Source organism: Pogona vitticeps, chromosome 1 (genome assembly GCF_051106095.1).
Source record: "Pogona vitticeps strain Pit_001003342236 chromosome 1, PviZW2.1, whole genome shotgun sequence".
NCBI lineage: Eukaryota > Metazoa > Chordata > Lepidosauria > Squamata > Agamidae > Pogona > Pogona vitticeps.
Window position 1 is genome coordinate 168,475,713 of NC_135783.1, and position 13,965 is coordinate 168,489,677.

The following is a 13,965-nucleotide window of genomic DNA, read 5'->3' on the forward strand; positions in this document are numbered from 1 at the left end:
TATGCAAAAGCATGGCAAAAAGTGAGGAGGACTTAAAGAACCTCTTAATGAGGGTGAAAGAGGAGAGCGCAAAAAATGGTCTGAAGCTCAACCTAAAAAAAACTAAGCTCATGGGCACTGGTCCCATCACCTCCTGGCAAATAGAAAGGGAAGATATGGAGGCAGTGACAGATTTTACTTTCTTGGGCTCCATGATCCCTGCAAAGGGTGACAGCAGCCACGAAATTCAAATATGCCTGCTTCTTGGAAGGAAAGCAATGATAAACCTAGATAGCACCTTAAAAAAAGCCAACCTTCCCGCCCCCCTGCCTTAATTCAAGCTTTCTCTTTTGCTTGGCTGTTCTTTTTCATAGTTTTGAGTCAGTCTCTCTCTCTCTCTCTCTCTCTCACACACACACACACACACACACATTCATCCACCCCCCCTCCTTCCATTTTCTCCATACATTTAAATAAGGTTGATGAAGCCCTCGGTCTCTCACATCTTCCTTCCCTCATTAACTTGATCCTTTCCCACCTCCTGCTTGCTTGCAGTCATTTCCGGAGGAAGCAGTCATTCAGAAGCCCTGCATTGATTGATTGCCAGGGGCTAATCCACAGCTGTAACCAATCAAGCAGGCTTATCTCCGATCTCTGAAAGAATGGAAGATTTACAAGTGCCCTACTGCAACCAAGGAAGTAACAAGGAGAGGTGGGTAGAGTCCAAATGACCTCAGTCGGGAAGAATTACAGATCCTTTCTCACAAGTCTATCCTAAAAGATACTTGCTTGCACTTAACTAAGTTCAGCAAGAACACACACATGAGCTTTGTAGTTGTCAGATCTATCAAAGCTCAGGCAGATAGGACTCTGTAGCATTCTGTGGCCTCACAATCTCCCTGGAAGCAGGCTCAGTAGACTTGCTGTTCAAAAGACCATTCTTAAGGATTTTAAGAATAATTTTAATTGAAAACAAAAGTCTGTATAGATATTCACTTTGTTGCATAAGCAGTACATAAGTTATATTTCCAATTCCCTCCAAACTAACATAAGGGGGGGACTCAAAATGGCTCCTAAGCTAGATTAAGGAACAGTCCACATGGCACAAACTCCATTTTCTACTTCCTTGCACCATCCTTCTTCATCTCTCAAGGTGTTGACCAATAGGCGTTTAAGAAAGTCCATTCTCATCCCACCTTCTTTTCCCAGGAGAAATTCAGGTGTTGTTCTTCTCTTCATCTCAATCCGGATCTAGACAACATGTTGTGTCTTCATGCCTTATCGTCTCCTGACATGGCTTGGTACAAGGAACTTTCCCATCGGCTCATGAAGAAAAACATTCCAATCATACAAAATCATTCTTAGAACCAATATGGATCCATTTTACATTTCTTCACAACTATATAACCCATCTTCATACATGCTTTTAACCCACATAATCTCAACCATGACAATGGAAATTGTACAAGTAGATTTTTGAAGGAAGAAAGATTGAGCAGGTTAAACACCTCAGGTACCTGGGCATTACATTTCATTTCAAGTATACCTGAATCCTACACCAAAAAATAGCAACACAATATGTACCACCTGCATTAAAAGTGTTTAATGAAAAGATTATTCCACAGTTGCTGTACAGCATATCTTTATGGATAAAGGCCTGGGATCATTCCCTAGAACAAATCCAATCTATGTTCCTGCGGAAAATCCTGGAAGTACCAACTTGTGTACCATATGCGGCCCTCTGTTTAGAGACTGGCCAAAACATGGTAGCAACTCAGGCATGGCTGAGATCAATCAAATATTGGTTGAAGATCCATTATAACTTCAAAGAGGGCAGTTTATACACCACATTTTCCAAGAACCAACCATTGCTAGAGAGCTTACCTATATTTAAAAGAAAATCTCACTAATAGGCCTGTCAGTGGAATCACTTGGCTCCCTGCCCCACAAGGAAGCATTTCAGTTGATTAAATGCAGGATATTAGACATTGAATTCCAGGATCTCCTAAGTGCAGCAAATAAGACCTGTTCTCCCCTAAGCCACCTGATTCCTGTTAAGAAGGGCCAGAGCACTGGTTCTTAACCTTTGTTACTCAGATGTTTTTGGACTGCAACTCCTGGAAGCCTTCACCATCAGCTCTGCTGGCTGAGGTTTCTGGGAGTTGCAGTTCAAAAACACCTGAGTAACAAAGGTTAAGAACCACTGGGCCAGAGGGCCCTATACTATCATCTGTTACAATCACCTCAAAAATGCAGAGCCTATTCCCTGGCCAGATTTAATGTAATGCCTTCAGCAGTATTATCTGGCAGGTTTCAGGTATTCCTTACAATGATAGGAACAGCTTCTGTAAACTGGGAGGAATTGAGTCACTTGTACACATGTGTTTATATTGCCCTCGTTATTCTGAATCCTACGCTCAATATCTGGGCCCAATATTGCTTAAGGTAAAAGGGTGGTCAGATATAGACACAATGCGTTTTCTGTTTAACAACAGGGTGGAAGACAGGTTGGAGAAACTAGCATGTTTCATAGCACACATAGTGAACAGGCTAAAATAGCACATTTCGAACCAGCACTCCCTCCTTGGGCCAGGTTTCTTCTGATGTAATCATTGGGTTAATTATGACAATAAAAGTTGTTTATTATTATTATTATTATTATTATTATTATTATTATTATTATTAGTAGTAGTAGTAGTAGTAGTAGTAGTAGTAGTAGTAGTAGTAGTAGTAGTAGTAGAAGAAGAAGAAGAAGAAGATAGAATAGGGTGGAGAGTGTGCATAAATAGCAAAACTATATTGAATCTAAACAAACTTTGATATAGTACCAGAAAGTTGCATTCAAGTTTTCTAATTGCAGTTTTCATCTAGGTATTTTGTATATTTATTTATTTATTTATTTATTTAGTTATTTAGTTATTTAGTTATTTATTTAACTTATATGCCATTCACTCTACCCAAAGGTCTCTGGGCGGCTTACAACAATTAAAATATGCCAATAAAGGTTTTGATCGATTGAAGAACAAGTAACCTAGGAGATATGTTAGTTAAGAATGAGTTCAGAGGTAGATTACCACCACAAACCTCTAATTTGCCCGGTTCTTCCCCTCTCAAAGGACACCATCCCTGTGGCCATTGTGCACACTGTAAGAATACATTTCATACGACAAAATTTAGAGATCAACAAATTAGCAAGAAATACTTTAAGAAGTTCACTACCTGCAATACTGAAGGACTGATCTATGCTATAAGGTATCCCTGTAATAAATTGTATATAGGTAAGACCTCTAGATACCTTGAGTCAGAGATACAAGAACATCTGAATATATTCGTGAAGGCTTTCACGGCCGGGATCTAATGGTTGTTCTGGGTTTTTCGGGCTCTTTGGCCGTGTTCTAAAGGTTGTTCTTCCTGACGTTTCGCCAGTCTCTGTGGCCGGCATCTTCAGAGGACAGCAGAGCACAGGTTGCTGTCCTCTGAAGATGCCGGCCACAGAGACTGGCGAAACGTCAGGAAGAACAACCTTCAGAACACGGCCAAAGAGCGCAAAAAAACCCAGAACAACCAACATCTGAATAACTTGAGAAATAATAGATTGTTAGTCACTTCATAAAATTCAACCATTTAGGAAGAGATTTCAAATTTTGAGTTGTGGATGTTGTCCCAATATCCAGTTGATTTCCCTTCCACAGTAAGGAAGGGTCCTTAATGAGGAGGGAAATCAACTGGATATTGAGATTGAACACTCTAGCCTGTTCAGGGTTTAATGGAGAAACAGACTTTTTGCCCTTGCACTGTCCACATTGTCTTGCAGATTATCTAATTAGCCTTTACTCAGCTGCTAGCTGCAAATAAGTATCACTCCTCCTGAAATTGTGCTTTAGATCAGCAGTCAGAGCTGGGACAGACCAAATGAGCTAATGAAGTTTTGCTTCTAAAATCTTGGCGTGTATCACAAATGTTATCAATTCATATTGGATTATTAGTACTATTAGAAGCTTATACATCATGCTGTGAAAAACTGTATATTAATTGATAGAATATTGTCTGTATGGATATGAAAATGAGTGTTAGTTGTTGGTCTACTGCTAAGCAGGCCCTGGCCCCCTCCCCTAAATGAGAGAGACAGAGAATGAATTTAAAAGGCCACAACTTTATTAATTACAGCAGCAGTTAACCTGGTGGAGCATTGGGTTTGATCCTGCTCATCAGGGGTCCCAAATGCCATCCAGTGTCACCCACCATCTCCACAGAGCCCTTCCTGTGAGACCACTGAGAATGGCAGATCTCCTGGAGCCACGCAGGTGTATGCTGCTCAGTGGCTCCTTGCCAACCAGGGGGCAGAGGCAAACTGTCCTATAGAAACTGGGACAGCCCAGGTTCCCTCCCAGTTCCCATTTAGGGATTCCATACCAACCATGACCAGAAGGCCTATTACTACTGTTTTTAATTTTATTATATTGTTTTTATTTTATCTATTATTGTTAGCCACCCAGAGTAGACTTCAGTCTAGATGGGGGGGGAGTTAATAAATAAATAAATAAATAAATAAATAAATAAATAAATAAATAAATAAATAAATAAATAAATAAATAAATAAATAAATAAATAAATAAATAAACAAGCCAAGCTCAGCTCCTGCCAGACAATTGCTTCTGCAACCAATTCCCTCAGACCTTCCTGATGTCCTGCAACCACACTTCATGACCCTGATTTGATAAGTGCACCTCATCCAGGTGGAATAAAGTGTTCATCTTATTTGAGATGTCCATGTGCTTGATCCAGCTTCCTCCCTAGGTTGTCACCAGGTGCTCCACTGCCCTGGTCAATTTCTGCAAGGTAATGTCCACCCTCTTTGGCCCCCTTCCATGTCCATCTCTTGAGGGAGATCAGAGCATATAACATGGATGTTGGAGTAACAATCATGTTACTCCAACTTCCTCCCTGCACCCCAACATCCTTCAACACATCTGCAAGACAGAAGCTCTCCCACCAAGACTATATGGACTCCCCAAAATCTACAAGGACTCAATCCCACTCAGGCCCATTGTAAGTTCCATCGGCTCCCCAACATATGAATGAGCTAAACACCTAGCGACCCTCCTACAGACCCACATTGGACAAACCTCATCCTACATCAAAGACTCAGGACATTTCATAAGCAAGATCAGCACCCTAAAACTCAACCCTGGGGACAGACTGATCAGCTTTGATGTAGTATCCCTGTTCACTAAGGTACCGATAAAGGACACCCTGACACTCATCCAGCAGATCTTTCCAGAAGACATCAAGGCCCTCTTCCAACACTGCCTAACGACCAGCTATTTCCAGTGGGATAATGAATTCTATGAACAGACAGATGGAGTGGCCATGGGCAGCCCCCTCAGCCCGGTTATAGCAAACTTCTACATGGAGCATTTTGAAAAACTGGCCCTGGCTTCGGCACCCCTCGCACCCACAGTCTGGTTCCGATATGTGGATGATACCTTTGCAATTTGGAGTCATGGTGAAGAAAAATTGGAAGAATTTCTCAACCATCTCAACAGCATCCACCCAAATATACAATTCACCATGGAAAAAGAAAGAGAGGGCCAACTCCCGTTCCTAGATGTCATGGTCCTACGCAAAACTGACCTCCGACTGGGACACAAGGTCTACAGAAAACCCACCCACACAGACCGGTACCTACACAAAAACTCCAACCACCATCCACAGCAAAAAAGAGGCATAATCAAAACACTGGTAGACCGGGCAAATCAGAACTGTGAAGCTCAGTTTCTCAGCACTGAACTCAGGGCCCATCTGAATTGGGCCCTACAGGCAAATGGCTACCCCAAAAATGAAATCACAAGAGCCATCAAACCTAGAAAACAACACCGAATTGAAGAAGAAAAAGAGCCACCCACAAATAAAGTATTTCTGCCATACATCAAAGGGGTCACGGACCGCATGGGGAAACTTTTGAAAAAACACAACCTACAAACAGTATTCAAACCCACCACAAAAATACAACAAATGTTACGGTCAGCAAAGGGCAGAAGGGACCCCCTCACCACCGCAGGAGTATACCGGATACCTTGGCCAGTTATATATTGGAAGCACAAAACAAAGCATCCACACCAGAATCAAAGAACATGAGAGATATTGCAGACTAAAACAACCAGAAAAATCTGCAGTAGCTGAACGTGCCCTGAAACAAACTGGACATGAAATTCTATTCCAAAATACTGAAGTACTGGACAACACCAGCAATCATTACGTCAGACTGCACAGGGAAGCTATTGAAATCCACAAGCACAAGCACAGTTTCAACAAAAAAGAGGAAAGTATGAAGCTCAACAAAATTTGGCTCCCAGCTATCAAACATGCTACGTGCAAAAGGTCAACGAACTCTACCCACCCACAAGGACAGGGGATCACTACACACAAAAGACCAGCTAATGACACCCATCAACCACAGGAACAGATAATCTCTTCCCCTTAGCACAACAATACACCCACAACAATATACACTAATCACCCATCTACAGAAAAAGACAAAAGCCTATCTCACAGCCATAAATATTGCACTCCCAAGCCAACTACACCAGAGCACAGGTTGCTGTCCTCTGAAGATGTCGGCCACAGAGACTGGTGAAACGTCAGGAAGAACAACCTTCAGAGCACGGCCAAAGAGCCCAAAAAACCCAGAACAACCAATCATGTATCAGTTGGAGGGCCGTTCTCATGGTTAGAGTGAGGTCTAACCCCTTGCAGATGATGAGGATGTTTTCACCTAGCTGGATGAGCAGCATGTCTGGTGGCCCCTGTTCCAAATAGTTGGTACAAACTCCTCGTACCACATGCCTCTCTTCCCAAACCAGGCAACATCCAGCACAGTACTGAACCCAAGTAGCTGTCCCCATTCTAAGGAGTTTGCATACTGTCCTGCCCAGTTGATGATGCTGTGCCCAGTCATCCACACTTTCTTCCTTCTACTTGCAACTGTAGACTAAAAAAGAAAGGTTACTTACCTGTAACCATGGTTCTTCGAGTGGACCTCTGTGAATACACACATATGGGTTTAGTCTGCGCCTGCGCTGACATTCTCGGAGCATTCTAGAGCTAAAAGTAACAATTTTATGGGATGATCCCCCATGAGGCACAAGCTCCTCCCACCCAAGATTCCCCTCAGTTCCTGCAATTTGTCCGCCGGGCACGAGAGTTATACAACAATAAGATACCCGTGACGGACAGAGGGGAGGATGGGTGGGTAGTGTGAATTCACAGAGGTCCACTCGAAGAACCATGGTTACAGGTAAGTAACCTTTCTTTCTTCTTCGTGGCCTCTGTGAATACACACATATGGGTGACTGGCAAGCTTACTTATTGGCAGGTGGGACGTCACGGTAGGAAGGATGCCAACACATTTCTGCCAAATCCAGTGGTATTGCATGTACCTACGTGTAGCCAGTATTGCTCTGCAAAGGTAGATGGCATGGATCATATTGGTGCACGGTAGATGTCGAGAGTCTTGATTCTACTCTGGATGCAGCCGAGGTAGACAGCACTCCGTGGAGCGAGGCAAAAGCTGATTAGACGGTGACTCGTCTGACCGCTGGCAAGCCATAGATACAGCCTGGACCATCGATCTAGAGATGGATAGGAAGAAACTGGACTTTTGAAATTGAAAGAATGAAAGCATCAAAAGAGCCTGTCATCTGTTTAGAAGCTCTGGTAGTGTCCAGAGAAAATGCTGGTGAGCATCTTACATAAATATTGTGGAGCATGTGCTCTAAAGGAGATGATGGTGATCTGAAGAATGATGGTAAGATGAAGCACAGATAAACATGAAAACTAGTCGAATAGGTCAAAAATGAGACATTAAGGTAGGAAGTCACTTTATCAGGAAAATTGAATAAAAGGTGGATCGAATCACAATCCAGCTATTTCCCATGTTCCCTTGGCAGATATGACAGCCACTAGGAAGGCTGTTCAAAGTAAGTAATTTCGCATTTGAAGAGAAAATGGGCTCGAATGGCACGCACATGAGTGAATTTAGAAATCTACAGACCATTGAGGAACAACGCGTTTAGATGGAGGACGGGTGTTACTGAGTCCTGTGAAAAGATGTTTGACCCTAGAGTGAGACAAAAGTCCTACCTACCAGAATAATCTGGTTAATGGTCAACAATAGCAGATATATAACATTTTAAAGCATAAACAGAAAGCCAAGTAGGCAACAGTTTCTAAGAAAGTTGGTAAGGTAGTTCTTTGTTTCATTATATTTAATAAAGATTTCATTTATTTACAAATCGACATCGAGTTCATGGTTTTTGAGCTCGATCGAGCACTGATGCCAAAGTGGGAGTATTTCCCAGGTTGCCAAGTTCATGGAAGTCAGGAGGTGAGGAACCAGAGGGAACTGACATGTGTCTGTCTATATCGATCTGAGACAGGCGAACTAGGACCAAGCACCTCAAGGAGGTATTTGGATCGCATTTGATTAGGAATGATGGTGATGGAAGATTCTCTGTAGAATGAAAAGTATCGGAGGGAAGAGTTATGGCAAATTCTCTGTCCACTGCCATATGAATAGGTCCACGACAGTGTTTCCATCTGCACCTGCACAGGAGCAATAAAACCTGTAGTCGGTGTACGGACCCCAGTGAATACAGTGAAGGTCGATACTTTCCAATGGTGATAGAACCGAACTTGCAATTACTTGGATTAGGGATCCTCTAGTTGGTCAAAAAGAAAAGATACCACAATTGGAGTGGTTCGAGGCTGAGTCTGGATCGCTTTAGCACTGAAGCCGTGGAGGTCATGAATTTGGGGAGATGACTGCTAGTATTTTTTTTTTTTAAGAAAAACATAGCTATAGTACCAGTACAGGTAGATGTCCATATCTCGCAGGGGAAGGTTATTATCAAACTGATGCCCTGTACCATCTGAAAGACCTTGCAGATGTTGAAAAATCAAATGGTAGTGAAACCTTAGGAATTACTGATTAGATAATAGTGTTGAGGCTGGAATCTGAAACTTATGGTAGAATACACATGAAAGATTTCTGAGACCAAGGATGGGACGGATGCCTCCGTCCTTTCTATGTATATAATAGCACAGAAGTAGAAGCCATTCATAAGCCAGATGTAGGAACTTGGATTATGGCATGTTTGCCCAGGAGGCAGAGGTCTCTTCCTGGAGGATATAGACAAAAAGAATGAGTCTAACGTTACTCAAAGGGGAACAAAGACAATTATATAACGTAACCTTGAGAGATGTGGTGACATTCTTGTATGAACCGAAATGTCTGGGAGGCTGAAACTCCAGATATGGTTCAAAGGACTATGGGTAGAACTGAAAGAGGGATGAAAGGGCTGTCAGCCCATATATAATTTAGCTGTTTTCCTATTCTGTGTAAATAATAATAATATTTCTAGTGTCACCAGTCTAAGACTGAAGAGACTGGTACCATGTAATGGAAGACATTCAATTCTGTCCTATGTGTCCTTGATGAGCCAGTGGATCATGACTAGGTGAGCCTTCTATAGATACTAAGGATGCGACAGTAGTTGAAGCCCTTTGCACGTCAAGCAGCAATCCTGTGTTGCTTTGCTAGAGTCGTGGTCTCACAGCAAGAATTTCTAAGCTCTGTTTTAATGGATTTCAAGAGAGGTAGAATTTGAGACCAAAATTGCTCCAGGTAGGCGCCTATTGTGATTGATAGTTGGCCACATGGAGCAGAAGTGAATGAAGGGAATAAGTCTCCCTGCCAAAGACATCAATGTTTCCGTATTCTTATTAGTAGGCTTCAGGGAAATCATTTCTCATTTTGGATAAATTTGTTCTACGATGATAGAAATGGGACTGGAGTCATCCCAAAATTTCTATGTCATTTCCTCGTACCTTGTACCTGTGATACATTCTTCCTAGGTCTTTAATAGGAAGTGGCTTGGTGCAAGCATCCTTTATTAGCTTCAGCATAGTTAGTGTAAGTGCTCAGCTAAGTGATGGCTGGGTCTGGAAAAGGTGGTTCCTCCATTCCCAATAGACGGGATGCGGTTAACCGAGAAGTGAGCTGTGCGAATGAAAAGAAGCACACTGAAGGTGACAGAGGATGATAATGGATCGCATCATATTGGAGGGAGATTCGTTCAAGGAGTGAGATCCGAGCTTATGTCCAGAATTGGCAGATTCGAAGCCAGGACCGGTCGTGCTCGATCATAATGGGCCTTGACACGAGATGGATTGGAATTGGAAAGCATCTTTCCTGCCAGAGTGTTGTATGGTAGAGAAAAAGAACAAAAATCTTTTCCAAGTTGAGGTCGATCCTAATGGATTCAACGTACATCGAAGATAGTGGCAAAGCTGGTAGCTACGATAGAAAGAAGTCAAACGGACTGACTGGTCAACAACATAGAAGTAAAGAGCCCGCTCAGTTTGCAGTCCTACCAGCAGTTCTGCCGGTCAAGGCACTGCCTCCCCACATGTCTAGGGGCGGCAGCTGGTAACTTTGGGGTTGAGGCTTTTAACGTTCCCGGAATGCCATAGGCTGATGGGAACATCTTCAGGCTCTTGCAGATGTTACAGTACAATAAATGTGTCACCTTCTAGAGCCTGAGCAGGTTATCAAGAATAACATTTTTCTGGCTAAAAAGCCATACACCAACAAATGGCAGGTCTTAACCTGTCAGTTGCTTAGACACTGGCTTTCAGGCGTATTGAGCAGCAGTGCGTTCGTGATGCACCTGCAACAGTGCCTCCCAGTGATGCAGAAGGCCTGAACTGTAAGCGTGCACATGAGCTACCTGCAGGGTGGGCAGAATCAAACTCCGTAAGTGGTGATAAGCCCTCATGGCAGAGTAGTACGTGGCTACACGGCGATCAAAAACAAATAACAACGCCGACCAAAGAACTCATCTGTTGACAGTAAAGGAGTGCGACCATCTGCGACAACCGAGAGGGGTGTAGGAAGATTGGTTGGAAACTCTTCCACCCCCCAGCGACTCATGTGAGTCTCAAACCTGAATGGGTTAACAGCAGGTTTGATCAAGGATCCAAACATTATGATGCCGGAGCTGAGTTCGAGGGAGCACTACATCTGTAAAGCGCATGTGGAGGCATAAAGCACTCCATAGCCCATGGCTCAGAACGATGCCAGGTAGAGCGGGATGGTGATGGTGGCCGAGAGCTCATAGCTCCTATCCCAAACAAAAGGGACTGGCCCTACGCAACCTTGTCAGTGTGTCAAGACCTACCTGAGGAAAATTATCCAGACTTACCAGACAGCAGCAGGGTTCTCGGGTGGACCCTTGTGAGTCCTTTCCTTATGAGCCTATGCGGGCACTGGCAGCTGAGACAGGGCCGCAGGCTACTTTGTGAGTGAGCCCAATGATAAAGAGGGCTGTTTTGTGCCAAATTAACAGCCACCAGCAGGTGCTACCCCAGGCAGGAATATCACTGACTAGCAGGGCTAGTGGTGGGAGTTGCTGCAGCCCCCCCCTTTCAGAGGCAAACTAGGGCTGTCAAATGCTGCCAGAAAGCTTTTGCCTTGGCACCTGGTTTGGAAATAGCAGCCACGTGAACAAGGCCTCTGATAAATCAGGCCCAATATACCAAACACCCAAGGGTGTTACCCCAGACAGGCAAAGCACTGACATGCAGGGCTAGCCGCAGGAGCTGAAGGGGCCCATTGTATCCCCAAAGGGAAAACCCAAGCCTTACCATATGTTGCCGGCACATCTACAGCCTCGGCGTGCAGCTCCCTCCAGAAGTCGCAGCTACATGAGCAGGCGCACGAAGGAGGGTTGGTGTGTGGCACTCACACACAGAGGCGCTTCCCATGTCAGGAGGAATCACTGACAGTCAGGGAAGGTGACCGGGACAACAGGAGGCCCTTCTTCTCCTAGGGACAGGGCGACAGAGCCCTAACTCCTGCAGGGTCCCTTGAACAAGCCCCATCGATGATTCACCAGTCTCTCTCATGGTTGCTCATAGAGAGGGTGTGGTGAGACATGCCTCCTCTTCACTCTCTTCTCCTCATGAGATAGAGAGACTTAAGCTCCAACTCTGGAACATCAAATGCCCGCCCTCATGTAGGGCTAAAAGGGCCACAGCCGGACTGGACGGTAGCGCAGTCACTGAATGGCCAGTTGGAGCAGAGAGGCTGTCAGGCGATCCGAAGTCTGTGCAGGTAGAGCTGGCACGTCGTCTCCTCAGAGGCAAATTTGCTAGCCTCTGGCGAGGAGTCCTCTGTTGATGTAGACTTCGATTTTAAGGACTCCTTGGCATTGTCGGGTCCCCTACTGCGGCCTGCACCTATCTGGGTAAGATGTAGCTTACTCAGGCAGAAAAATCATTAATGTGCCTGAGAGTCAAAATGAGTAGGCCGAAAAAGGCGGGAAAGGAGAAAGAAGCAAACAGTTGAAGTGTGTGTGTGTGTGTGTGCGGGGGGGGGGGGGGTAAGCCAAATAGCTGGCAAGCAAAAAAGAAAACAACTCACGGGGGGGGGGATCATAGATTAGATAATTGAGAAGGAATTGATCAATAAGCTAAGGGGAAAAACCCCTGTGGAAATAGCTCTATGCTCTGTAGAACTTTACAGCACGGCGGAAAAAAGGAACTGAGGGGAATCTTGGGTGAGAGGAGCTTGTGCCTCATGGGGGATCATCCCATAAAATTGTTACTTTTAGCTCTGGAATGCTCCGAGAATGTCAGCGCAGGCGCAGACTAAACCCATATGTGTGTATTCACAGAGGCCACGAAGAAGAAGCAGGATTTTGTAATATGCCTGCAGCGTTCATATACAGTGGTGCCTCGCATAGTGATTGCTCCGTTTAGCGACGAAATCGGTTTGTGATGGACTTTTTGCGATCGCAAAAGCGATCACTTTGCAATGTTCCCTATGGGGTATTTTCACTTTGCGATGACCAATCATCGCAAAGCGACCATTTTTGCACAGCTGATCGGCGGTTTCAAAATGGCCGCCGGGAAAAAACATGGCCGCCCACTGTTTTTTGGCACGGATTCCTCGCTTTAGAGGCACCGAAAATGGTGGCGCTATGGAGGATCTTTGCTCAACTGTGAGTTTTAAGCCCATAGGAACGCATTAATCGCGTTTTAATGCATTTCTATGGGCTTTTTTATGTCGATGAAATTGCTTAGCAGCGTTTTTAAGCGAGGCACCACTGTATATATTTCCGATAAGCTTGCAATGCCATCTCCTGATCCCCTGAATTTGCTCCATGGTCAAGCCCATGGCTGCTGCCTCTGTTGTCACTCCTATCTGGAAGGAGTGGGAGGCAAAAGTCTTGTCAAGGGCTGAGTGCATCACTCCTACAAACTGGTAACATGTGAGTGGCACGCCATCAGTATGGATAGGGAGTGGTCCCTCAATGGCTGGGCAGTGGTGGAGGAAACACTCCACTGACTGTGCTGGGCATAGCTCACCTGCGTGAGTTGGGCAGAGGACAGTTGAAGTGCTGCAACCCTGCTGGTCTGTTTTGGAATACCAAGGCAGCAGATGCTGTGTGCCCCCCCCTTGCAGCAACACATCCTGCATGCGGTTTATCTGGGGAATTCCCCATCCTGTCCTTTCATGGCCTCCTAATTAGAAAAGTCCTTCAGGAGTCCTGGAAGCCCTGCAGCAGATGAAAAAGGAAATGGCCATCACATGTATGCGTAGCATCTTGGTAGCCTTTTGTCTCAAGTGAAGGAAGGATAGATATTCCAAAATTGCCTGCTCAGTTGCAGGGAGGTGTGGAGGATGCCCTGCTTGGCTGAAGCATGTCATTAAAAAGTCTATGGAGAAGCTGTCCTTCAGAGTAGCAGGTGCCACTGAGTTAAATACACCCCAAATCACATCCTATTTCCAGGGCTCCACAGATTCCTCAGAAATATGTCTGGCTCATTCCTTGACTCTGGTGCCAGCTGGTGGAATCTCTTGTTCTGAAAGCAAGACATCAGCAATACTATTATCGAGTTCTGGAATTAGCCTGGCTCAAA

The 13,965-nt window shown here is 44.5% G+C and overlaps 1 protein-coding gene and 1 long non-coding RNA gene across 7 annotated transcripts in view; one reads left to right on the forward strand and one right to left on the reverse strand.

The window, feature by feature from the left end:
* The window catches only part of LOC140706060 (uncharacterized), a 45,766-nt gene that overhangs the window by 15,526 nt on the left and 16,275 nt on the right, over positions 1-13,965 (forward strand). The window lies entirely within an intron of this gene.
* The window catches only part of SLX9 (SLX9 ribosome biogenesis factor), a 150,456-nt gene that overhangs the window by 5,197 nt on the left and 131,294 nt on the right, over positions 1-13,965 (reverse strand). The window contains exon 6 of one of the 4 annotated variants that reach the window (XM_072995953.2): positions 918-3,123. The exons of 2 other annotated variants lie outside the window; for them this stretch is intronic. In XM_072995953.2, the coding sequence (XP_072852054.1) occupies positions 3,090-3,123 (34 nt within the window). In that variant the 3' untranslated portion in view covers positions 918-3,089. Of the gene's footprint in view, positions 1-917; positions 3,124-4,112; positions 13,909-13,965 lie in introns of those variants that run through there. One more of the 4 variants, XM_072995865.2, reaches the window with a different exon arrangement.